Source organism: Calypte anna, chromosome 2 (genome assembly GCF_003957555.1).
Source record: "Calypte anna isolate BGI_N300 chromosome 2, bCalAnn1_v1.p, whole genome shotgun sequence".
Classification (NCBI taxonomy): Eukaryota; Metazoa; Chordata; class Aves; order Apodiformes; family Trochilidae; genus Calypte; species Calypte anna.
The window spans coordinates 128,590,729-128,616,946 of NC_044245.1; the positions used below are offsets into that span (position 1 = coordinate 128,590,729).

The 26,218-nt window shown below is 38.1% G+C and overlaps 1 protein-coding gene across 4 annotated transcripts in view; it reads left to right on the plus strand.

Annotated features, from left to right (window-relative positions):
* The window catches only part of PTDSS1 (phosphatidylserine synthase 1), a 30,192-nt gene extending 7,399 nt beyond the window's left edge, over positions 1 to 22,793 (plus strand). For 2 of the 4 annotated variants that reach the window (XM_030444572.1, XM_030444574.1), the window contains 11 exons: positions 110 to 154; positions 2,348 to 2,472; positions 5,482 to 5,640; positions 9,051 to 9,202; positions 10,362 to 10,503; positions 10,958 to 11,070; positions 12,657 to 12,722; positions 17,759 to 17,858; positions 19,003 to 19,071; positions 19,598 to 19,667; positions 20,955 to 22,793. In XM_030444572.1, coding sequence (XP_030300432.1) covers positions 110 to 154; positions 2,348 to 2,472; positions 5,482 to 5,640; positions 9,051 to 9,202; positions 10,362 to 10,503; positions 10,958 to 11,070; positions 12,657 to 12,722; positions 17,759 to 17,858; positions 19,003 to 19,071; positions 19,598 to 19,667; positions 20,955 to 21,064 — 1,151 coding nt within the window. In that variant the 3' untranslated portion in view covers positions 21,065 to 22,793. The remainder of the gene's footprint in view (positions 1 to 109; positions 155 to 2,347; positions 2,473 to 5,481; positions 5,641 to 9,050; positions 9,203 to 10,361; positions 10,504 to 10,957; positions 11,071 to 12,656; positions 12,723 to 17,758; positions 17,859 to 19,002; positions 19,072 to 19,597; positions 19,668 to 20,954) is intronic. The other 2 variants (XM_030444573.1, XM_030444575.1) reach the window with 2 other exon arrangements.
* Positions 22,794 to 26,218: the final 3,425 nt, after the last annotated feature.

The following is a 26,218-nucleotide window of genomic DNA, read 5'->3' on the forward strand; positions in this document are numbered from 1 at the left end:
GGAGAAGTGATGGGTGCTCATGCTGAATTCTCATATGAAACACAATGAAAAAAAAATTGTGGTTCTTACTGGTGTGTTTTCTAATAGGCTTTTTGTTTACTGTCCACAGGACCTTTTACACGTCCCCACCCTGCAATATGGAGAATGGTATTTGGTAAGTTGTGTTTCTGACTTTTTTTCAGTGCTTCTGCAGGACTGGCTGTTTTAACTTTCATATGAGTGGAGCTGTCATGAAGCATAATTGTGCATAATTGACTTTTGTGAATATCACTTCCCTCTCAGTTCTGAGCAGTTGCTTGCAATCTGTTCTTAATTATGTTTGGGAATGTTATTGTAGTTACTCTGGGTCAAGACAGTGTAAATTAAATCATCAAATCATTCATTCTGATACTCTGAAAATCCTGTTTTGTGTTTGTGCTTGTGATTTTGAATCTCCTCCTGCCACACCTTCCTACTGCAATTTTTCACCACCCCAAAAAGGTTATTTTTTTATAGCTGCTGCATATAGTCTGTTAGCTCCTAACTAAACCTAGTTTAGTAGGGTGTTTCTTTTCATTATTGGCGATATGCTATCATTTTATAAGCTTATTAATTTTTGCATAGCTTAATGTACACTTTCTAATATTCTTAACACATATATATTCATATTCTTTACTTACAATTAAAAAAATACCTACAAATATTAGTAGCATTCATTTTATTTTAATTTTTATTAATTTTTAAATTACTTTTTAATGTTTTAATTTTCATTTTTATTTTAGTTTTATTTTGAAATACTGAGGGAATTTTATTTTGAAATAGTTCAGGGTTCACAGAGCATATCCTGGACTTTAAGCACATTTGCAAAGAATTAAGCACATCTGATTTAAAAGCTGATCTGTTTCTTTTCATGTTTCTCCTTCCCACTGCCTTACATAGCTAAAAATAAGTAGCTTCCCAAAGTAGCTGATTACTCATCTATTGACATTGAGAGGATACTGCTAATCAGATAGTACTTGCTAAAGAATCTGTCTCCTCATGAAGTTTAGGAAACACACATCTAACTTCTCATTTCAGGTTTCAGTAAATGTAAATTGAAAGGCCATTCTTGGTGTCTGTACTGTCAGAGCTCGAGCTCTTGCACTTTAGGGAAAAGACAGCATGTAGAATCAACAGCAACATTTTTTCCATATTTCTGGTGCTTATTTAGCCGTGCTTGGGGTCTTACAGTAGATGAAAAGCAGGAGTGGTGTCCTCAACATTTCAGGGTGCACCCTTGCCTGCAGGCTGTGCTTGTAGTTTGGCATCTGTTTACCTGATGTGTTTTTAGGATGTATGGCAGAGGACAGTATATATACTTCCCACTCTATATGTGTGTACTTGAATGGGAATTGCTCTCTAGCACAGACTGGGGATCTGTTTATAGTTAAAAATATCTTTTTAGAATTGCTATAGTATATTTTGGATGATAGATACTAAGTTTATTCCCATTAATCTTTCTGCCTTCCGTGACATTGCTGCAGGACACAAGTAAGTTTGAGTGCTAGACTATAGAAATGGTGTTAGTATTCATATGCTGCTTCCAAATGTGAGCTTAGATATCTGTGAACTTGTGAATTAAGTAGATATGCTCCCAGTAGCAGCTTAATCTACCCACTCATCTACACCTAGGGCTCTTAAATTCTTATAAGTTCTAATTAAAAAAAAAAACTATTCAGATATTGGGAGGAGAGAGGGAGTGGTTCCAAATGCAGTAGGGTCTCATGGTTTGTAATGGTGTGAAAACAAATCATAATCATCTTTAGCTTTAAAAGCTTCAAACAGCAAATATTCCCTCCCACAAAAGTAACTCAAGCATGCATTAGTTTATATTTATAGCTACTCCATATTGCTAGCATATCTCAGAAATGCCAGGTGGGATTATTACATTGGTCATTGTGTTGAAGTCTGCAAATAGGTTTAGGGACCTCCATTAATGAGACCAAGAATACTCACAGCAAGGGGGCAGAGCTAATCCAGTCCTGGGATCCTGATGTATCTCTTACTCAATCTCTTACTGAAGAACTTCCTGGTCATGAGCTTGTACTGCTTGTGTCTAAACTGATTAGACAGATTTTGTTTTGATTGGGTTCATTCAGTCAAGCCCATAGTCTGCCACTTGAGACAGGAGGTGATAGGAGGGCTGGGTGTGCAGAGGTTGCCATCTGACTTGTGTCTCTTAAGCTTTTTTGCATGTAGCCACTACATGTAGAAAACTCATTCGTGCAAACTGGGCATGTATAGAGCAACATCTTAAGCAGCTTTTTGGACTCTGTGTCCTTAGGAGTTTTGTGGGTGAACACCATTTTAAAGCTGAGTCTTTTTGCAGGTCTCAGTGTGCTCTATTTTCTGTTCCTGGTGTTCGTGCTCTTCCTTAACTTTGAGCAGGTAAAAGCAGTGATGTACTGGCTGGATCCAAACCTTCGATATGCCACAAGGGAAGCAGATATCATGGTATGTATTCGTGGCACTTTACTGGATGTTTTGGCTACTTTAAGCTTGTTTTGCATGAGTGGGAAGGGATAAATCTGGATTTACTGGAATGAGGATGCAAGTTTGTGCCTATACATGACAGAGTCAACCACTAGGTTTTTACATCAAGATCAATTGATGTGAAAAATGATCTTCTCTGTATTTTTTTTCTAATGAAGATGTTCTGATGAGAATGCAGTCAGGATTGTGAAATATGTTTGCATTGAGGTTGCTTTGAATTCCTTTAAATATATAAAGATAGTTCCTAATAGAAAGGAGCCTGGATACTACAAACAGACATAACAAGGTAGTATCTGAGAGAGGTCTGTATGGTGTGTGTCTCCCTGCTTGCTTTTTTTGATGCCACAATGCTGCACTCAAAGAACTTTGTTGCCTTAGTGCTGTGAGCTTAGTGCTGGACTGGCGTACTACTGAGTATGTTGAAATTCAAGTACAGCAACTGCAGGACTCTGGTGCCTTTGGGTCACCCAACTAAGCACTGGTGATGTTACCACTGGAGAATTACTTCCGTAGGCCATGGTCTGGCATGGAAAGCCATGCTGCTGTTTCTGCCTGGTGAGCAGCTTGCAATGTGTTTTCAGTTCAGAGAACATTCCCTTTCAGGTCTGGACACTATCGTAGGGAACTGAGGTAGTAAAAGGAGGCCTGGAAAAAGTCTGTGAGGTAGTTTGGAAGTCAGGCAGGAGAGGGTGTGATCACTTGAGCACCAAGAAAAAGAGGGTTACTGCACGGAGAACAAGAGCTGTCAATCTTGCTCTCTTCACTGTTGCATCAAACTACTACCCAGCACCCAACCAGTGTGCTTCCTTGCCCTTGGGTTTGCACGTTAGCTCACCATGGTCACCTGTTATTCAGTAGGTGCTGTTACCTAAATCATGCCTCAAGACCAAGAAATTAACACCAATTGTCTTTGGCCAATAGCTGTTCACTACATATGCAAACTATTGCACAGCACCTAATCAGCAGCAGCTGCAAACTCCTGCCCTGTAGCACCGAAGAAGGAATGGAAATCTTTACAGTAATCTTATATTAGTTGATTGATAGTGAGTGCTGCACACAGGCTTCTTACCTGGAAAACTGGATGCTTCAGATGTTACAACCCAGCTGATGGACACTACGTGTTGTGCAGCTCCGACATCAAGAGTAGGTCTGTGACTTTCTGCTCTGTAGGAGACCTATGATGGTGGTGAGGCTGAGCAGTCTGCTGTTGGGGTGGTGGGAGGACACACTGCTAAATGAAGCATGAGCTTGGAGGTTTGTGATGTTGCTGAGCAACTAAAGGAAGCTGAGACAAGGCATCTGTCAGTAAGACAGATTCACCTGTTTCTGCTGTCATTTAAGTTAGAAATAAATAGATTGAAGTCAGGAGAGGACTTGTGTTACTACTCACAGAGAACCACAGTAAAGCAGATTCCCTGTCTGTAGCAATCTGCAGAAGCTTGCTCTGTACTATTTAGCAAACCTGAAATCCTGATACTGTCACTTAAAGTTGGAGTAAAGTTTTGAAGTGCAGCTAAAATGACAGCTGCAGCTTTGTCTCTTGCACTTGGCCAGCAAAGGTGCTTGAGTATAGAAGATACTGTATGACCTGTGGAGTTGCAGCTATAAAATTGAGAGGTGTTAAAAAAGCCCCAGCACAAATAGAAGCCAAAAAGCAAGAGCCCTGTAAAAAAGCTTACTTTTGGAGTAACCTCACAGTGTTCACAGAATTTCAGATACCACGTTGTAACCAAGAGCCTGCATTCAGTGCTTCTCATTCTGGCGAACGAGTCAGATTCAGAGCAATTTGGGTCCATGTACTGAAACAGCAGCATTGTCATCTATAGAACTGGTGGTGCTCCTTTCTCTGGGTGACCAGCACTGTCATGTGTGAGAAGCAATACCATCCTTTCACTTCAGGGAGCACCAGCAATAAAGGTTACTTAGAGCTTCGTAGTGGGACTTAGCAACCTCTTGATACAAGTGTTTGCATGAAACTGTGCATTCTTCTCTTTATGGAGGCCAGAATTTGAATCTTTCTCTGTCATCCCTTTTTCAGCTTGGTGGTTGTTCGTTTGTGCAGGATTAGCAATAGTTCTTGTCTGAAAGAGAATTCTTAACTCATCATCTAAGCAATTCTCTGTTGTCACCTGTAGATGGCAATGTGTATATTAGGAGGCTTAGACAGCGATTACCTTTATGTGTGTTTCTAGTTAGGAATAGATAAGAGAACCTCAGAGATGCAGCCTCCTAATTGCATACAGATTCCTTTTAGTTGAGCGGTGATTTCTAGCATTTCTAGTACAACATGATGAGGGAACACATTTGTTTTGTTGCTGATAACCAGAATATTAATGAATATTCTTAAGGAATCTACTATTAATTTGTGATGGAACAGTTGCAAGTTCCCTATGATTTTAATTTTTTTTTCTTAATTCAGCCCTGTGACTGAATTTTCTCAATAGGAAATTCTGGGAAATAGCTTTCATGAGAAAATAAGACACGAAAGATACTCAAATGAACATTGAGATGAGTAATGTAACATCACAAACTAATGAGGATTAGCCACTAATGTGCCACACCTGAGCAAAAGACAGCCCCAAAATGGGGAATGGTAGTTACTTCAAATCAAGATGTTAAAATCAAATAACTATTTTCTGATGTATTGTTTACTGGGTTTTATTCTATTGATTTTACTTCTCCTGCTGTTCCTCTGTCATACACGGAATACATGTTCCCTCAGGCACCAAAGTCTATTCTATCTCCTTTTAAACTGGAGCTGCATTGTGATAACACTAACTCTTACAACTGAAAGCTTTCATGAAGAGTTTAGAAGATCAAGAAAGTGGAATAATGCATATTTTAATATCCTTATTATTTCAGATTTGTTGTACTAAATAGAAGTTTCTTCATTCTAGTGTTTTTGAAGTGGCATATTCATTGAGGTTTTTTGTTTTGTTTTTTTGTGTGTTTGGTTGTTTTCATTAATAGGAATATGCTGTGAACTGCCATGTTATCACGTGGGAGAGAATCCTCAGCCACTTTGATATATTTGCTTTTGGGCATTTCTGGGGCTGGGCTATGAAGGCTTTGCTGATCCGCAGCTACGGCCTGTGCTGGACTATCAGCATCACCTGGGAGCTCACTGAGGTAGGCCACCCATTTATCTTATGATAAACCAGTGTGAGACTTAAGTGATGCTGTGTAAAGTGTGAATGCTACTAGAAGGCTGACTCACTGCTTCTCAGTGGAGATTTACATTTTAAGCCATCTAAACCAGATGCTGAGCAAGTGGTGTAATTGCATTAATGAACAAAAGTAAGCTGTGGTTTAGTGACTGCCTGGCTAGTTAAGTCCAGGCCTGCCTGCCAGTGCCATCCATGCTTTGTTTTCCTGCTGTTTTGGAAGTCAGCACTCAATGCTGCTTCAGATGTTGACTAATATTACCAGATTCAGAGCATTTCTCCCTTTTCATTTTCTAGTATCTGTGATCTGCTGTCCTGATTCCCTTACCCCAAATGCAGCAATATTGCACACTGGGTGTAGTCATGCATACTGTACTGTGAAAGGATGTAGAAGGATATCTGCAAGTAAGATGTGGGGACCCATGAGGAGAAATCTATATGGAACATCCAGTGTGATGTTTTCTGTTTGGAAGTGTGATGTTTCTCTCTGTCTTCTGAGAGGCCTGAGTGCACAGCCACTTAAGTTAAATCACAAGCATACTTCACATTGTCACTGACGTAAAAATGTGGTTTTTACTAGACCTGGACCTAAGCTAGTTCACGTGCAGTGTAGTCTGCAGCTCTATGGTTTGGAGAACCATTGACTTATTTTTGTAATCCAGCTTTACCACAGTTCTCCCAAGCACTTAAGTAATTTCACTGTTGGCACTTTCAAATCCCATTTTGGCCAAAAAAATGCAGATATTTAAGTTGATTGAGTCATTCGACTGTTGCTTAGACTGCTAGTTCTTATTGTTAAATCTGTTTTAAGAATTCAGGCTGGTTAATTGCTACTCTAAACATTTTCATTTGCATGTAAACTACAGCTTGATTAGTAGAATACATGTCCCTAAAATCCGAGTATGCATTTCTGTAAAAGAGAATTTAATTTCACTATATTTTTTGACTGGAAAATTCAGAGTGAAGAAAGAAAAAAACAATTTTTGTCAGCTTTTGGGATGGCATAGTCTAATATCCTGTCACACTTAAAGTACTAAGTGTAGATGTAAACACCTGAATTTAGTCTTTAAAATCATAGTTTTCTTTTGAGCTTGCTGTCTTGAGAATGCTTGGCTCATCTGATGAGGTATTCAATTCAGAATTATAGATAAAGATGTAGTTGTTTAAAATTAAACTTCTTGGTTTGAAAATGCTGGTGCCATGGGTTCTTTTTCAAAACACATTTTCATTTTCTGTGGCACTGAGGGATATGCTGTTTTCAAAGCTATTTTGAAACTGCCTAAGATTGGGATTTCACAAGTGCCCATCCACAAAAGAAATCCAACTTTGCTAGCTGTTATCATTCAGTTGATCATTGCTCAACCATCATCTTCAATTTGACACCCCATGGGGTGTTTAGTATTCCCTGCTGTTTAAAGGCATATTATTGGAACAGACAATGTGTTGGGTAGAGTTCAAAATATAGAGAGGTAATCACCACTCAAATGGGTTTTAAATGAATTAGTTAATTCAGGGCTATCATTAAAAACCTTCAGAAGTGATCAGGGCAGTTAGGTAGGGTGCATCTCCTGTTAGCATTAATGGATTTCAGCTGATTCCCTGTTCTGAAATGGGACACCTGGCTGATGCTCCATACTGTTGGATTAAGATTGGGATGCAGGCAGACCTTGGCCTCTTGTGATGAAACAGCTGCCACCTTAGAGGTAGTCTGCCTGACCCCTGTGCTCTGGCTTTTGCTGCCTTACAATCAGTAACTTGGTGGCTTGGGCTGCATTATTGCAGATTGTGATGCATAGCCTCGTGCACTTTCAGGTTAAATTAATTTAAAATGTGAAACATAAACTGTATCAGGATACTGAGCAATACTTGATAGTTTGGGTCATGAAGAGAAATTCAGGTTTTCTTTTCCACAAATTGAAATTCCGGGAGACTTGTCATAGAAAACCAAGTTGCTTTGATGCATTTTTACAAGAGTTTTCAAAAGAACTGTCATTGCCCATGCCAGTTACTCTAATTTATTATGAATGGACCAGTATTCATTCTTGCTGTGTACAGAAAGCATTCTTCTAGCAGCTTTTCCCACATCAGATTTTTTCAATATTTTATTTATGCATTTATTAACAAAAGAGACTTTATCTCAAACCATACCAATGAACTTCCACAGACACAGTATGTATATATGTTAACTGACAAAAATTGTACTGGTTTTGTGGAGGAAATAACCTTATTTTGGTTGCTATGTATTTTGTTATGGATCTCCTTGAGTATTACAAAGCTAGCACTTAGCACACGGGTGTCTTACTAGTTTAAAGCTGACATTTTCAGTCTTTTTTTTTGGCTGCTATGATTTTTCCTGTGGAATAGAGAATTCATTAATTTTCTATTAAAGGAGAACGAGAGGTGCTGAATCAATTTCTGGCTCTCAGTAAATTGTGTCTATATTTTGATGTCACTGTCAAAAGTGTAAACTTGCCAAAAGTATCTGTAAATACATTTAATTGCCTTACTAATGCCTCACAGTGATCTTCAGTTAAGTCGAGGATTTAGAAAGGAACAGATTGCCTCAGAGATAACAGATTTGTACACTTTCCAGAGGAAATCTCTAGGGAAATGAATATATTTTGATATATCCAGATGACAGTAGCTTTTCAGTCAGATACTGGTTTGCTTCTGGCCTGTTTTCCAGTATCTTTACAATAAAGGTACCTTCATTGTTCTCACTTATCAGAGAGCAAATAGGAAAGAAGAGTGCAATATCGTATTAACTTCTTGGGCCTTTCTGGCTGTATTTGTATTATGTGAAGCATTGATTTAACTTTTACTATTTTTAAGAAATGTAGTGACTGTAAAAAGCTTAAATATAAGAGTTTTATTTTTGCTAAATGGTATTAAGTAGTATGTTTTCTAAATCAGCAAGAAGATGCAGTCTGTAGAATTCGATGCATTTGTAACAACTGTCAGTACTAAAGCATGTTGGGCCTCAGGATTTAACGCCTGTTATATTTCAAAACTAGCATTCTCTTCAATTTTTTTTAAAAGCACAAAACACCTTTCATCCACGAAAGGTAGTAGTTTTGCTTGTTTTCTGCATTTGTATAAATATTTTGTGTATCAGCATCCAGAGGCCATGAGCTCAATGACATCCTTATATACAGCATAGCCCCAGCAGAGAATGGTGAGAAGGAAACTTTGATGTCCTGTCCAAGGCCTTCTGAAGTTAGTGGAAGGATGCTCATCAAATTTCAGTGATTGTGGCTCATGCCATAGAAGTATGACATGTACTGAAAAGCTGATTTTTAAATGTGTACTGAAAAAGTAAATATGTGTGAATTTTGTGCTGTTCCTCACCCAGAATCTTTTTGCTGTATTCTGTAGCTCTTCTTCATGCACCTTCTGCCTAATTTTGCTGAATGCTGGTGGGATCAAGTAATTTTGGACATCCTGCTTTGTAATGGGGGTGGCATCTGGTTGGGCATGGTAGTTTGTCGCTTCTTGGAGATGAGGACCTATCACTGGGCAAGCTTCAAGTAGGTCTAAAAGCTTCATAAACATTATGTTTGATCTTATAATACTAAATCAATTCCTTTGGGAAGCAGATCTTCTTCTCCACATATATAAAACAAATGTGGTATAGAAATAGCATATAATCCTCATGTGCTAATAACATTGTAAGTTTATTTTAAATGTAGAAAGTGCATCTTGTAGTAATGGTACTGCACAGCATTTATTTGTAAATATGATGATATTTATATATAATTTTCCTTTGCAATCAAAGTTATGAATATTGATGCCAAATGAAAAAGTAGTAAAACTTGTTTGTACTTTCAATTGATTTTATACAATTTAAGCTTTGAAAAAGACAGTGAACAATACAAATTGTAATTACTTTCTTGTTATAAAATGTTTTTAAACTAGCTTTGGGCTCAGCCTGATGAAGCATTAGTGTGAAAGTGTCAGCACTGATTGTAATTGCAGAGGAGGAATCAGGCTGACTTTACCTGTACTGTGAATCATCTTACCCCGTTGCTGACCCTCTACAATGAACAGAGTAATTACAAAATAAATTAGCATTAGTCATGTAAAAGGGCAACAGCTTTTGGCCTAGTGTCAGTTCTTAGTTGTCCAGGTACAGTTTCTCTCAGAGTATTTTGCCCTTCTTTGGCCTTGTTCCCTCCAATGGGTGGCAAGCATGGTCATCTGCACATCACCAGTGGTAATGAAGAAAAAGGATCAAGTGCAATGAATTGCCAAATTGCATTGAGAGACAGAAAAGGAGCTCAAATCTTAACTTTCAGTTTTTATACCTTACATGAACTTCTGTGCTGCTTTCTTTTCTTACTTGCAGATTTGTCAGTTGTTCTGAGAACTGTTTAGCCTTTGCAGAATTGGAGTCTTTGTTTCTTTCCTTCATGAAGAAAATGATAGAAATGTTTTGTAGTTTTGAGTGAGGGTAGAGGAGGTTGGGCTTTCATAGCAGAATGCACCCTGACAGGAATGCTTAATAAATTACATTTCTTATTCACCCTTGCCTGGTACAAAGTTGTGTGTGTCAAGATCTTTAGTGTCCAGCACTAAACAAATGTGATTGTACTTATACCTCAATAACTGCTACTGGCTACTGCTTTTTTTGTTTGGTTTTTTCCCTTGCTTATTCCTTGCATTTACTCCAGCATTCTCTTTTTCTAGGGACATTCATACAACCACAGGGAAAATCAAAAGAGCTGTGTTACAGTTCACCCCAGCCAGCTGGACCTACGTCCGCTGGTTTGACCCCAAGTCTTCCTTTCAAAGAGTGGCTGGAATCTATCTTTTCATGATCATTTGGCAGGTAAGAAATAAATTCTGTGAAATCAAAGCTGCCATCAGATTGGTTACTATTGGCTGTTTTAATTTGCCTAATTTAGTTTTTAAAAGGAGAACTAGAAATGTTTGATAATTTTGTAGTTTTTTAATACGATCTTTTCTAGTCCTCTACCAAATTTGCCTCAGTCATTCATAACTGATTGAGACTATGAGCTTTATTAAAAGACCTCTACAGCATGAATTCTTGTCCCTTAATGGCTTCTGGAAAGAGCAAATATTTTCATAGGGCTATTTGTCTGAGAGTGGGATTATTTAAATCCTCGATCTAGCCAGCAGGGCTATAGTAGAGCATAAATAGTTTTCCTTCTTTGTTTTAGTATCCCATATTAATCTTTGTACATTTTTGGTAGTAACTCATTAAGAGCTTTGTAAGTTGAATGCTATTAACTAACTTTTTTTTTTCTTCTTAATTTTTTAAGCTGACTGAGCTGAACACATTCTTTTTAAAGCACATCTTTGTGTTCCAAGCAAGCCATCCTTTAAGCTGGGGAAGAATTCTCTTCATAGGAATCATTACAGCACCCACCGTGAGGTAACTCTGTTGCTGTGTTGTTTTAAGTAGCTTGACTTTGAGCATCCAAGAAATGCATATGGTTTGTGAGTAAATGCAGTGCATTTCAATAAATTTATGCTATTGCTGCCACAAAAAGCAAAACAATCATCACTTTTCAGTAAAGTGTATTTTCTGCCAAGTAAACTAATAAGATAAAATGTACATAAACATCTGTGTTTCCATAGGGATGCAGAACCAGTCTGTTCCATCTATTGCTTGAATGGCATCTGCCTGTGTTGTGAGTTAGCTGCATATATTATCCTCGAGGACTGCAAAAATATCCAAGTTGATGAATCAGATGCTCACAAAAGTGTAGATGAGGAAAAACAGAGCTGTTGAGTTTTCTAACAGAACTTTTTATTCTGTTAGTCTACATGAAATATTAGTGTGTTACAAGAAAAAAGAGCATTAGGTTACTCTGAGTAACACAACAGTATATACACAGTTGTGTCGAAACATTAACCTGCTTTTAGGGACACCCAGTATTTCACTTTGTTTCTTTCCTTCATGAAGAAAAGGATAGAAATGTTTTATAGTTTTGAGTGAGGGTAGAGGAGGTTGGGCTTTCATAGCAGAGTATGCTCTGAGTCCCCTTAGCAGAGTCCCCTTAGTTGTGGGTCTTTTTTTTCCTGTGACATAGCTGAAGGTAGACAGAATGCATGCAGTTCTACAGTTAGAGGCAGGGAATTTCCCACTCATGAGTAAAGTGACATTACCTTGAACAGTTAAATGGCAGCCTAAAGTGCAGCTGTTTGTCTCAAGTTAGGTGTACTGATTTCATGTTAACTAAATTACCTTAATCATCCTATGAGTTCCTATGTAGGTGAGCTTTTAAGCCCTTTTGTGGCACATGCCAGCCTGTAGCAGTCTATTCTTAAATAGTCCTGGTGTTGCTAAAGTAGTAACTCTTGGCTTCCCATCTCTCGGTGGATGTTGGAGATGAAGAAAAAGAACTTTGGTCCCACATCTTTGGAATTCCTCTCTCTAAATTCTTAACATTTAGAAGCATAAAGAACAGAGCAGAATGGTCTCCAGGCTGTTATCAAAATAGATAGAAATTCTACTCTGTTCTTTTGGAGAGCATGTCAGTAGTAAGAGTGCTCATCTGGAATACAGAACAGCCATATTCAGTTTCTCTCATAATTCAGACCTACAGTTCTCAAGAAAATGCAGTTGTTAATAAATTAAAGATAGATAAACTGTGGAAAAACTGGAGGATTCTCTAATTATTTCAAAGCTGTTGCACTTTGTCTAAAAGTCTTGGAGATTCAATGCAGATGCAAGAGACAAATATGTAGCTTTGTTGGCCTACTAGGTTGGGTACTTTCCCTGTCCTTGCTCTCAGGAGTGTTTTCTGTGTTGTTTCAAGTTATCCAGTCGATGTGATAATCTGTCCTATTAGAGTCTAAGCCATCTGGTAGACATCCAGCGTGATTGCATGTGATTTTAACCACCAGCACTTCATTTTCAACGTAGATACATTTGTAACATAAACTTGTATTCTTAATGTAAATACTCTGGAGACTTTCAGCTTCACTGAAGAATTCTCTTCTTTCCCTTCTCAGGCAATACTACGCTTACCTCACAGATACGCAGTGCAAGAGGGTGGGAACTCAGTGCTGGGTTTTTGGGTAAGTGTTCTTGCTGCATGCTTGAAGCACTTGGACAAGTGTTAAGTATGTGTTCAGCAGAGAAACAGGCTTAGCAGGAAGCCAGTTGTTGTCTTGTGTTGGTTTTAGTATAAAGAACAATATGGAAAGATTTCCCTTTTATTGCAAGTTCAGAGAAAAAGAAAAATCTGGATTTTTGGGTGGGGCATGGGAAGTGATAGAATGAGTAAGGAGAAGAACAGATGGAAGAACAAGAAACTGCTGGATAAAACTAGAGTCCTTCAAAGTAGCATTGGCATTGCTGCCCATATTCTCAGTCAGATGAGAAGGAGATGAGAGGTTTTTACCTCTCGTGCTTGCCTGGCATTGGAGAAAATACTGTGGCCGTCAAGGTGGGCATTGCTGCTTTTAGCAAAATCAGAAGGCAGCGAAACAAACCATGGTTATCAGCTATTTCTGTGTTATTCTGGAGGAGGGAAAAGAGTAACACTGTGAACAAGGGTTACTTTGGGTACAGTTTCTTTCAACATATCTCCTGGGGGAGACCTTTAAATGAAGAGTTTGCATTGCTTTTGGTGAGAGCTTCCGGGTGGCTTGACTGAAATGTACTCTTCTGTAAACCTAAACCACATTCTGTTGTAGCTTTGTAAAAGCTTCTTGTTATGGTTTAACACTGGGCCAGCAATTAACTGAATGAGTGATGCTCTCTATTAATCCCCATCCTCTCCCTGATAAAGGAAGAAGAGAGAATAAGGGAGAGAGAGTTATGGGTTGGAAATTAAACTACACAGCTTTAGTGAAACAGTAATGATAAAGAGGAAGAATTATTAAATATACACAAATATGCCACAAAATGATACCACATTCCCTCCCCCTTTCCCACAGTGTAATGCTCACATCACCACCCAGGCTGCAGGGCAGGGCAGCCTTGGAAGGTCCAGGCTGGACTCCTGGAGTCAGCAGCAGTGAGGAGCTGGAGGCAGGAGCACACAGACTCAGGCTGGTAGGGATGGAGATCACAGGCAGATGAATGGATGGAATCCTCCCAGGATGCTGAAGCAAACAGGGATAGGCAAAGAAGGGCCAAAGGGAAGGGTGAAGGGTAAAGAGGAAGGGGCTTGGCCCTCATGATCCCTCAAATATATATTGAATATGATGTGTATGGGATGGAATACCCCATTTGGTCAATCTTGGTCACCCATCTTGTCCACTTCTCTCTTTTAAAGGAGGGCTGCAGGTGTGACCTCTTCACTCCCTTTCTCTTTACAGAGCACAAGATGTTCCTAAGAACTGAGAAGTGTCCTGCATACCAGTCTCTAGCTGTAATTATAAACATTGAGCATTGTCAGTCCTAGAAGCAGGCACTGACTGAGAAACTTGCTGTTAATTTCAGCAAGTGCAGCTACTTAGAAGAGGCTTAACTGAAAGTAAAATTAGAAGACAGAAAATTAATTCTGTCCTGGTCAAAACCAGAACACTTGTAAATAAACAGCATAGTAGCGTCCCCTTTGATTTTTGATTTGGAAGCTTATAAATGGGAAAACATAAAAGATCCTAAATCGCATCTTAAAGAAAAAAAATGAAATACATATTTTGAGAAACTATTCTAGTTTCTGATGGCACCAGTTTTAAATTAAAACAGCCATTTCATTCTCCTTGCCAAGATTAGTGTCTCGTTTCCAGAACTCACTGAAGCATTTTTGTGTTTAATATAAGAAATTATTACTATTTTAAATTGGAATAGCATTTCAATGAGCCATAAAAGACTCAGATGTAAATTAGACAGTGCTCTTGCAGCTTTATCTCATCTTTATTGTTAGACTCAGGATTTTAGAGTTTTAGGAACAGCTCTGGACTGGAAGGCATGTTTCCAGCTGCACTAGATCACTGTAATGCAGCCCCCTTTCTCAACATTTAATTGAGATGAGAACAGAATGTGCTGCAATGTAACTGAAGAGATTTCTACTCTTGTTTTAAATGTACCCTGGAGAACATGATTCATGTCTCTGTGGGTTTGGCTGGACTTAAGTATTCACTTCTTTGAATGGATTTCCCACCTTCCTGGATGGCTCTATTACTGTCTTCAACTCATGACAATAACATCCAATGGACATTTAAAAAGTACTCACTCTGTTCTGGTTCTTACTTAGGGAGGATCCCTCTCCATAAAACATGTGTTAAAATTCCTAAAGAGTCTGCAACATATGAGCTTCTTAAAAAGGCCTGGGATTTTTTTTAAATTACCATGGTGCAGCAATCTGTATTGAATTTAACTAACCAATGACAAATTCACTATGACTGCTTAATTTATAACTAGAATCACAGAGGTTAGAAAATAACCTTGCTGTGTTTGTGCATAAGCATCTTAGTAGTTACAGGTCAACTTTATTCATATTTTGGAGATATGCATTTGAATGCAGATTTGTTACTGAACCACATATTTAAATGACTTAGGAATTAAAATTTTTATATGAAAAAGGAATTTTTCTCAACTATAGATGGTAATTTTAGTCTTAGAGAAGATACATTTAAAACAATTATATAATTCTGGGGGGAGAATTTTCAAGTTTTGCACTATGATGAAAGAAAGATGAACTTTTCTTTCAAAAAGTTCATTCTTTCCAAGAGAAAGAATGGGAACATAATGTTTTACAAATTGAGAGGAAATAAGAAGTTGAGTGTTTGCCTTCTGGATCTGAAAAATTGTCAAGACTTCCAGAAACTGTAATCCTTGGTTCAGTGTTCTCTCTGAACATATATTAACGTAATATATGTTACTAAATAGGTGTCTAAATATGTTTGTGATTGCATAACAAGAACTATCCTAGAATATTTGTTTACAGTCCTATCTACTTGTGGGAAATGTGCATGGAGTAAGGATCCTCCTTGATCCTACTTGCCTCTGTAACATGCTAGAAAAACCAGAGCAACACTAGGAGTTCCTGTTTGTTGCAAGAGTAGCTCTCTTCCAGTAATCTAACTACTCAGAATATAATTTCTAAAGCAATTAAAAGCATCTGTATGTAATATTCATATCTGTGGTAATCAAGACACACTTCAAAAGGCACAAATTGATTCTGTAGCAGCCTAATCATAGGAATAATTAGTGCCTTGCATTGTTGTGAAACTGTTCTCTCGGACTTTATACTGTAACATTGCTTACAGCAGAAGGACAGTAAGTGATACAAGGCATGAACAGTGTAACACGTCTGCTGGAAGTGGCACAATTTTAATTAAGATGAAGCCTTTCAAAAAGGACTATCTGTTAGGATGTTACAGGATTATTTTGATTGAATAAAAACTTAACGGTGTCTAGTTTTCTTGTCTTTAGTGTTCTCATCACCTATCAGTAAGACACACCTGGCACTGTTAGCATTTTTCTATGTTTTGATTCACTGCTTTAATTTTTAGTAGCTGTCCTGTTGTACAGTATGCTTAACCCAACTGTTACTTACAGGAATAATGGAGAAAACGTATAAAGCAGCACAAACAGCTCTATAATTTTTGAAGCCCTTGTTGGAAATAGCCTATTGTTTTGTTTATGCCTTCTAGTATATCATACCCTCATGTTTGTTTCCTAATGGTGGTCTTTCTGTTCCCACTGCTGTAATTCAGTTTAACTATTTTTTAATCTACAGCTGGATCAGTAAGAATAATGTAAAACCAAGAAAGAAAAATAGCTGGTGACCCAACAGAGTAACACTACTCTGTTTTTTACTACTGTGCACCTCATTAATTTGCAGTATAGGTCAGCTGGGTGTTACTTCCACAATTCCAAGTTTTGGGGCCACTCATCATGCTGCAAGTGATGCCAGATGGGATGGAGAAAGCTGTAATTTATTATTTGCACCAGGACCATCTCTGCAGTACCAGTTGTTAAGCCATGCACACATTTTTCCTCCCTCTTTCACAAAGGGGAATGGGTCCTGTCTGCCAAGCAGTAGTGCTGGTTTTGGCATTTCCCCGGTTCTGGAGAATTCTGGTAGAAAATGTGTCCTGCAGTGTAGAGCTTGGGAGTCTGGAGCACTTGACCTGATGTTGAGTGTGCTTGCACATGTTTGAGGAGGATTGTTCATGCCTGTGCTCATATACAACCTCAGAGTCACTGCTGAACACATTAAGTATTAAACTTTTATAAATTTAATAGTTTTCTTCATTACATGCTTCAGCACAAGAAAAGTCTATTTTCTATGCCTTTGCTGCACTAGACACATTTTTACTCTTCCATTTATTAAATATATGTAATTTTGTGTCAAAGACCTGTACAAACTAAATATATTTCCATGGCAGTTGGTGGAAGTTTTGGATCTATAACCCCTTGTTCCACAAGTGTAGACAAGCCTCCATAGCTCTGAGAATGAGAAGGTGTTTACATCTGGTAACTGATATATCAGGATATAATCAGGAATTACTTTGTTTAATTCTTTTAATGCCAGCTAGCAAACTAAGTATGGCAGTTTTTCTTCTTGTATCTTCCCAAATCCTCTGATACTGTAATACTTACTGAGTTTACACATAAACCAGAACAAATGCATCGTTTCTCAGAGCATTTGAAATGCTTTTAATTTTCAGTTTTCTCATTAAATCCATCTGAAACAACCAAAGTATCCTATTTGGAATTGTAGTAAATTTGCATCCAGTAGAGAAATACCCAAAGCATGGTTCTAGTTCACCCAACAGGAGTCTACTTGTTGTTCAGTATTGGAAAATAAATTTATATCTGGTGAGGGCTGAAGCACAGTGCTAGGCATAAACATAAATTCTCTGCCATTGACAACACTGTTGCTTGTTCCCTCAACAAGCAGAGGCTTGTAGAATTGTGAACAGCCAGTCAGTCACTTTTTGGATTCTCTTTATGCTGAAGACAAGTATAGAAGGAAAAATAAATTTCCCAAAGGATTTCAGTTAATGGTGGTGTTGGGGAGGTGTGTGCTCACTGGAGAGTACTGTTTCTTCAGAGTTGACAGTCTGGGGTCTGGGTTATGATCTCACAAGTTAGATCCTTACTGTTTGTAATAATTTTTTTCCCCTTCCTCCCCTCTTTCATTTACCCACAGGGTTATTGCTTTCCTTGAAGCTATTGTGTGCATAAAGTTTGGACAAGATCTTTTTTCCAAAACACAAATTCTGTACGTTGTGTTTTGGCTTCTCTGTGTGGTAAGTGAGATTTCTCTTGTGAGACATGAAGCATGACAAAAGCCTTGAAAGCATGTAAATAGCTTCCTCTCTGGAACATTGGCAGCAGGGGATCATTGTGGGGGAATGCTGGTAAAGAGCTTTGTGCATGTCCTAGGAAAAGCAAATGCACGATCATTTAGAACACACTTTAAAAGGACTAGAATAACTTTTTTATTTTTCACACATCAAAATATAGCCACTTTACCAGTGGTTAACAATGGAACAAACACTTGTTGTTTGTTGTAGGGCTTTCTGTCTTTATGACAGAAAATGTCAGTTCTATTGAGGCTGACTTTGGAGGCACTTCCTTCAGTGCCCACTGGAAAGGAGCAGGAACTAATAAATAGTATTAATAAGTACTCTGTGTTGTCTCACACTGAAGCCTTACAACTGCGTAAGCAGCACTGCTTCATCAAGTAAACCATTCTCACTCAGCCTGCAGCTTTCTGTACTTCAGTGTGATTACTGCAAATGCAGCGGGAATTGTCCATTTAAGAACAGTAAATAGATGTTTGTCTTGCCAAAGTTGTAACTCCAATGCCAAACACATTTTTATTGATGAGTAAAAAACAAAACATCTGTAATGGGCTAACAAATAAATACTTGTCCTCTTTAGTGGGGAGCACAGTTTGAACATGTTTGAACATGGAGTTAGAATTTATTATTTTCTTATTTTGCATGATGATTTTATTCTTCAGACTTCAGGGGAGAAAAGTATCAAATTGCTTCCCAGATCAGAGCACCACAAAATCAAACATGGGGCAGGGAGGAAAATTCTTTTTCTCCCAGACTGGTTGTTCTTGAGAATATACTGATAAACACCTACCAACTGCCTTTGTATAATGATTGCACTGGGTGAGAACAAAAATCAAGACAGTGTATCCTGCACATATCTGGGTGATGTGTATGTATTTTCATGCCCACACCTAGCCCATGATGGCAGAATGTACAGATACCTTGAAATTGAAGCACAAGGCTTACTTATCTTGATGGGTAAGAGAGAAATAAAGCAGGAAAGTCTCTGAATATGGAATATCCAGGAACTGTTGAGACCTTCAACCACAAGGGATTTGGATAAAGTTTTAAGGATTATTTTTTCTTTTTTTTCCCCTCCTTTGTTTAGGCCTTTACAACTTTCCTGTGTTTATATGGTATGGTTTGGTATGCAGAATACTACGGCCACCGAGAAAAGGTACTTTATTGAGAAGCCTGGTTTTGGTTTATATCAGAATTAAAACAGCAGATCTCCTAGACATTAGAATTCTTTACGAGAGCCAGTATAAATGGGGGCTGGGGTTGGATGGTCCAGAGTTTAACTGGAGTCAATAGAAAGAACTCTGAATTCAGCAGGACTTGGACAGATCCCAAATTACACTATGGTTTCTAAAGAATGCTGTCCTCTTAGTTACTCAAAATGAGGCTGTAATTTTAGCAAAGAGTTCAGGGATGAATGGTTAGCTAATGTTCCCATTGTACAGGTGGAATGCTAGGGGAATATTAAGAATACTTGGTTACACAACAGATCATGTGGCAAGTAGTGAGTTCTTATTGTATCATCTATGCTGTACCTTCTAATAAGACAACAGAAGTTCTGAGTACTGGCTGAATGTTTTATGAGGACTTCTGCCACAGTTTAAATTTGCAAATCTAATTGTAAAACGGAGAAGTGCTGATCACAAGAACCAGCATCCCAATGACATGTGTCCTTGTTTTTGCAGACCTTATCAGAAAGTGAAGACAGCCCATACAGTCCAGACGCCTCCTGGCTTCATTCTAAATTCAGCAGAGGTATTACACTTTTGTACTTATGTTCTTGAAGTGGTAGCTCAGCACTAGGAAATGAGGCTTGGGAAACTTTTTTTGGGGACAGCTGGGCTTACTGAAACATCCCTACAGGAGCTGTACAGATAAATCATCTGCAAGGCTGTTTGATTTTTCTGCCTTCTTTCTCCTAAGTCTTGGAAAGCTTTTATTGTTTATTTTTTTCTTTAAGAATCAACTTTTTTTTTCTGCTGTTATTCCAGGCCATTCTTGTAGTTCTAGGGCATTATGCATTTCATAACTGTGGTGGGCTTGTTTTCCATCTGAACATTACATGTTTAATTTGAAATATATGAATGTGAATTTTGCTTTTACTCCTGCTTTGATAAGAAACAGTCAAGAATGTGCTCTGTAGTCTGTGCTCTCTCTGTCCTAAGCAAAAGCAGCTGCCTCCTGTGACTTCTTTTCCCTACACTAGAGGTCAGTTGAGGTACCTGCCTCCTCCATTAACTCTTTAGTGTGATTTTGCCTATTGAACAAATACCGAGGTTCACACCTGGGAGTTTACCTCTGTCAGAGTTAATGCTCCAGGGGCCTGTATCATTAAAAATATTTCTTATTTATCATATGCTTGAAAAACACTTGCAACAGAGCTTCTTTATATTTCATACATGATTTTTATGGATGCTGACATGAATTTATTTTCAGTTTAGTGAATTTGTGGATTTTTATATTATTGAGAAAAGTGCTTGCACTCAAAATGTTTTTTTATATGCTGGTGAAATCTGGCCAAGCAAATCTGTCTTTCTGTATATTTATTATGAACTTCAGCCTCTTTTGTGTTTTACTCTTGTTTTTACTCTTGTTTCTGTTTCCATTGTAACTATTTGCTTTCTCAGAGTCAAACGTGGGCTGTAGTATGAAAGACTGAAGACAAGAAATGTACTACTATAAGGATCTGTTACCACATCTCCATAGTTCTTAATTTCTGATAGTAGTACCTGCCAATAATCAAAATGTGGCTGTTAAATTAGTGATGACATTTAAAATTGGAGGATATTTCACCACTATATTCTGCTATAGCAAACTTACCAATTTCTTTGGAGGAGGGAGAATTTTACAGAAGTTTTACGATTGCTTTATTTAATCAAAATAGGCCACTAGATGGAGTGCGAGTATCAACCAGTTGGTATTAACTTGAACTAATCCATACTATAAACATTGTAGCTCTAGAAACCCTTGCTGTCTTTTAAATAAGAGCTTGCAATATCAAATATATGTACATATGTAAAAATATATTTTTTTTTTCATCAGGTGCTGAAAATAGTCCACCAAAACATTCAGTCAATAGTGAAAGCCATTCATCCAGAAGGAGGAATCGCCACTCCAAATCAAAAGTAACAAATGGAATCAGCAAGAAATAAGAATGGTTTCTGAACAATATCCTACAGTGTAACCAGAGACGACAAAGAAAATCAGACCTGGCTCTGAATTTCCAAATGGAAGATTGATTTTAAATTTAAAGGTCAAAAAAGAAGGTGTTAGAAGAAAAAGATCGTCAAGATGGAGATGCCAATGTACTGCAAATCATTGCCTTCTGACACTTTTGCCATTCACTGGTTTAAATCTAGTTTCTTCAGCATGTGGCACCAAAAGCTAATGGAGAATATGCTGGAAAGAAAAAATAATTTTGATATAGCAGGTACACCTGGTTTTATGTTCTGATGTTTCAAGTGCATTTTTAATGTCTTAGCTGAGGACTTGAACACAAAGGTTACTAAACTGATAATCAGTTGGCTGATTGGATAATCAGTTTCATTCTGTTTTACTCTATTTTTGTTGTTTTCAAGAAGAGTATGCAATCCTTTGACAAAAAGTAACTCTGTCCCTCAGTCTCACAATTAAACTTTTGTATGTAAGCATTTTTTTTGTAGTAAGCATTTAGAATTTCCATACTTATATCCATTTGCTTACTTTCATGTAAAGGCCCTTCAGACCTGGTGGCAGGGTTTTACCAGCAAAGAAATGGGTCCAGATTTCTTTTAAAAGATGTGGAAATGACCTTCAAACACATTTCTTTAATTTTGTTTTGCATTTTCTTTCTGCTTGATTGTTATGTGTTCCATTTCTTTTGAGTTTTTATAATACTTAGAGAAAACTTGTTGCAAGGAAGAGGGCCATGCCATTTAGTTGCTTTTCCTTCTTTACCACAGTGTGTTTTACATCTTCAAGTGCAAATATGTGATTTTTTCAGCTGTGTCACATTGTGTATAATGTTCTTTCCCACATCCCTCTAATTTGCCTCTGTCTCTGTTGGAAACAGAAATCCCAGTATTCATATTGATACCAGAAACTGCTCTGAAGGCTCTGCCCTGCTAAGCCTGGTGATAAGGCAGTTTTTTTGCTGAAATTGAGTTGCTTATTACTGCCATAATAATAATTATTTGTGAAGGCTTGTCACAGTCTTTGGTGTCTAAAAGACAGAATGGTATTACTCAGATATACCCCCCTGCTTTGATACTGCCTATCATGCAGCCAGTTACCCAACAGCAAAGTTACTCTTTCTACAGGATTTTTAATTTTTTTTTTTTTGGTGTGTGTGTTGGGTTGTGTTTTGTGTTTGTTTGGTTTAATGTAGCAATTCTGACATCTTGCAAAGCAGATAATTCTCCAGCACTGAACTTAATGATTAGGTCAAGAGGTAAACAATCAAGAGCAACCTGTTCCTATGTTAACTTATTAAAAAGTTTGTGTGCCAATTAGATTTTTGGATTCATGGGGTTCACAGGATTAGATAGGCTACGCAAGAATAAGTAATACCCCTTTTTGCCACATAATCTTAATAACAAAATGTGATTTCCTTTTTTCCGTGAATATTACTGTGATTTGCCACAGACTAAGTACTAAAAAAATGCAACAGAGACTTTATATAAGTGTGTGATACTGTAAATAGAAAAAAATCTCCTATGTAATCCATCCATTCCTATGTGCCACAGATTATCAATATTTTCAATGCACTTAAGTGTTGCTGCTCAATTCTTCAGAGGCTTTTCATTTTCCAACCCCCCCCCCCCTTTTCAATCAAACATAAAGTGTACACCTTGGGAACTAACATAGTAGAAGATTAAATGTTACATGAGAAAAAAGTGTTAAGAAGACTTTCAGGCTTTCCTACAACTACTTGTTTTTCATTCATACTGTAGCAATTGCTTGTATTGTCTCCTTATTCATAATGTGCTACATATTGATGAATGTATTTGTAGATTTCCTTGGATACTCAGATTTCTTTTTTATTTTCTTGGTTAATAACTCAGTCAGTGTAAGACTGAAGAATGACATTGTAAATTTTCTATTTAGTCAATACCAAAGCAAGAGGTTGGAAGTCTAGTGGTTTAGATATTTAAATACTGTGATTTCCAAAGGTGAGAACCTGTTTTGTACTTGCAAGGTGTATGCACACCAACTATGTATACAAAGCTTACATGTGTAAGCAGATTCTGAAGTACAATATTTACTTGCCTGTGGGGACAAGCACACATTTTGTAAATGCAGATTTGGTGCTCACACTGCTGAATTGCACCCTAAAAATATTGGAAAGGCAAATCTGAAGTGTTACTTTGTTGGAAGCTGACTTCTGTACGCTATTACAACAGCTTGGCCATGAAGAAACGTTGTTTGACAACACCTTTAAAAATATTTCCCAGTAAGTCTTTTTACTTTATTTTTTGTATTTGGGTTGGGGTTTTTGTTTGGTTTTGGTTTTTTTGGTTTTGGAGTATTTTTGTTGTTGTTTTTTGTTGGGTTTTTTTACTACTTTAAAAGAGGGATGGATACAGAGAGAGGAAACAAGTAATCTATCCAAGTGCTGCTTGGAAAATGGCACTTTGTATCTGCTGTCAGCAGTCCTGGCTGGAATTCACACCTGTTCTCACAAGTCCTCTGCTGATTGACAACTGTATTTTCAGCCCCGTTGTCTTTGGCTGTGAACTTTGCACTGTCAGGCATTGGAAAGGTGCTTTTGATCACTGCTGTAAAATTAGTGATCCAGATTTTATCATTTACTGTGCTATTGCTGAATTCTGTGTGTGTGCAACACCTACAATGACAAATCACCGAGCTGTTTAGCAACAAGCATCCATGTGTCAATTCTGCTGCTTGAACAGTATTTTTTAACAGTCACTGATACACTGTCCTGTTTTTAACTGCTTGTTCTGTCACTGCCTCTCATTTCTACTCTCCTGCTTCTGATGTTCTTATCTCCCCAGCTGCTATGGGAACATCTGAACTGGCCCTCCAGAGACTGTCCCTCATTGATGTCAGTCATTGAAGGGAGGCTAATTCAGGGCAGCAAAATGAGTGGTGGTGGCAAGAACTTTGAAGTACTGGATTGTCTTGTAATGGAGAGTTTTAAAATGCAGGAGTACAGTGAACCATAGCTAGCCTTGAGTATTGGACTCCAGTACTAAAGTTGCTGCATAGATCATACACCAACCACATCTAAATCAGTATTTGGAGTGTGATTTCAACCAGTGCTTTTGTTACTCTTCTGTGAAGATCATCATCTGATATTCCAGCTGTTAAAACTTTAACATTTTTTACTTTGATATCATAAGAGGACACTGACATTACCATGTATTTAATAGTTTTTGAATAGACTTGCTCTGTATTGGTTGCAAAGTATTGTATTTTGCAATAATTCAGTAAATCAACCCATGTCACCGGTATGTGTGTTTGTCTGTACCTGCAAGGCATGTGAAAGGATGACAGTGCCTGTAGAAGCTGTTACATTTTATTCTAACTGCATGCTGACAAATGCAGTGGTTCCTGAGCAGCCTACAGTGCACACCGACCTTTTGCTGTAATTTATTATTTCAGAGCAGCAGATATGATAATATGAACAGTTTTACTGTGCTTTTTGAAGTTTCTTGAGTTTACAGGGTTAGTCTTGTCTTAATTATTGTCTTTGGATCTGTTTTACTGTGGTGTGGGAAAGGTGAGTGTGATGGGTTGACCCTGGCTGGTTGCCAGGTGCCCACCAGCTGCTGTCTTGCAAAATAAGGACAGGGAGAGATCATTCACCAGTTACTATCATAGACAAAACAGACTCAATAGGGAAAAATTCTTTTCTATCAAAATCAGAGTAGGATAAGAAATAAAACCAAATCTCTAAACACCCTCCCTCTGCCCCGACTCCGTCCTAGGCTTAATTTTGCTTCTGATTTCTTCACCTCCCCCCTTCCCAAGCTGCACAGGGGGATAGGGAATGGACATTGTGGTCAGTTCATCAAACATCCTATGGCACAAGTTGCATGCTATTGGGATAATGTGAGTTGGCACAGGCTGGACTCCCGAGCCAAAAGCTGCCATGGTGCTGGTTGGATTATTACATATTGGTGTCCATGCCTACTTTGATGTCTGCAGTTCTTTCAGTTTTTGTCAAGGGGCATGGAAGTGTACCCTGGAAGCACTAAACCAGTTCTCCCCTATATGGTGAGCCTGAGGTACAGCTGCTTTGGCTCCCTCTTTTTTTTTTTTTTTTCCTCCTGTGGAAAAGGGGGAGCACAATCATCTTCCACATGCCTGAGCACTCGCATTCAACTGCATCCTGATAACATGTCTATAGGTCTTAAGTGCTGCTCTCCAGTGGCACTGATTTACCACCGGTAATTCTCCATCTGACCAAGCTGGAGCACTAAGGACTTCACAATCAGGGTCTGGGGTTTCACCAGAGATTCTGAGCTGATTTTCAAGCCTCATCTGCACAATAATGCCTCCTGCAATATTCTACTGCACTCCTCTCCAGATCTCCTCTGCCTTCTTCCTGTTGCCACCATATAGTTTTGGGATCTGGAGTCTTGGTAGGGACTGGTCCTGCTTGAAAAAATTAAGGTAGCTGCCTAAAGGTGCAGTTTCAGAATTGATTGGAAGTATTTTTTGGACAAACACATCCCCAGCATTAGTCACTTTGCTTTTTAGGTGCCTGGGCAGGAAATACATTGTTATTCAAAGGAAGTGGGGCTAGAAAGCCAGAAGTTCTTCATACACTGTCCTGAAAGCAGAAGGACAAGCATACTGCTAACTTATGTCCAGCAAGATGCATGATCTGTTATCTGTATGCCTGCTCATTCTATCAATGCAGTAGCTGCAGGTATGCCTTGCAAAGGAGCAGTCCTGCTGCCCTGAACAGTCAAAATCTTATTATGGCAAGACCAAGTGAGTTTTAACTTCAATTTGGGAGGGGGAAAAAAAAAAAGTAGTCTGGGAAAGAATGTAAATTGTAAACACTGAATTCCTATAATGAGTGACAATTTAATTGCCAGACTATACCAAGAATACACATGGGTTTATGGAGCTCATTTTGCAGACAATCATGAAATAACTGGATGGCTGATTTAATATTTTTTAGATTAGGGGAATTTACAGCAGTAGCATTCCTGTGGCTGTGATCCAAAGGATGTTCTACAAATGTTGGGTCCTCCAGTGCAGTATTTTGTTGATTCTTGCTTTAAAAATGCATGAAGTACTTGTATGTGTGTAAATATACATATATATATATCTACTACATGAACTTTCTCATC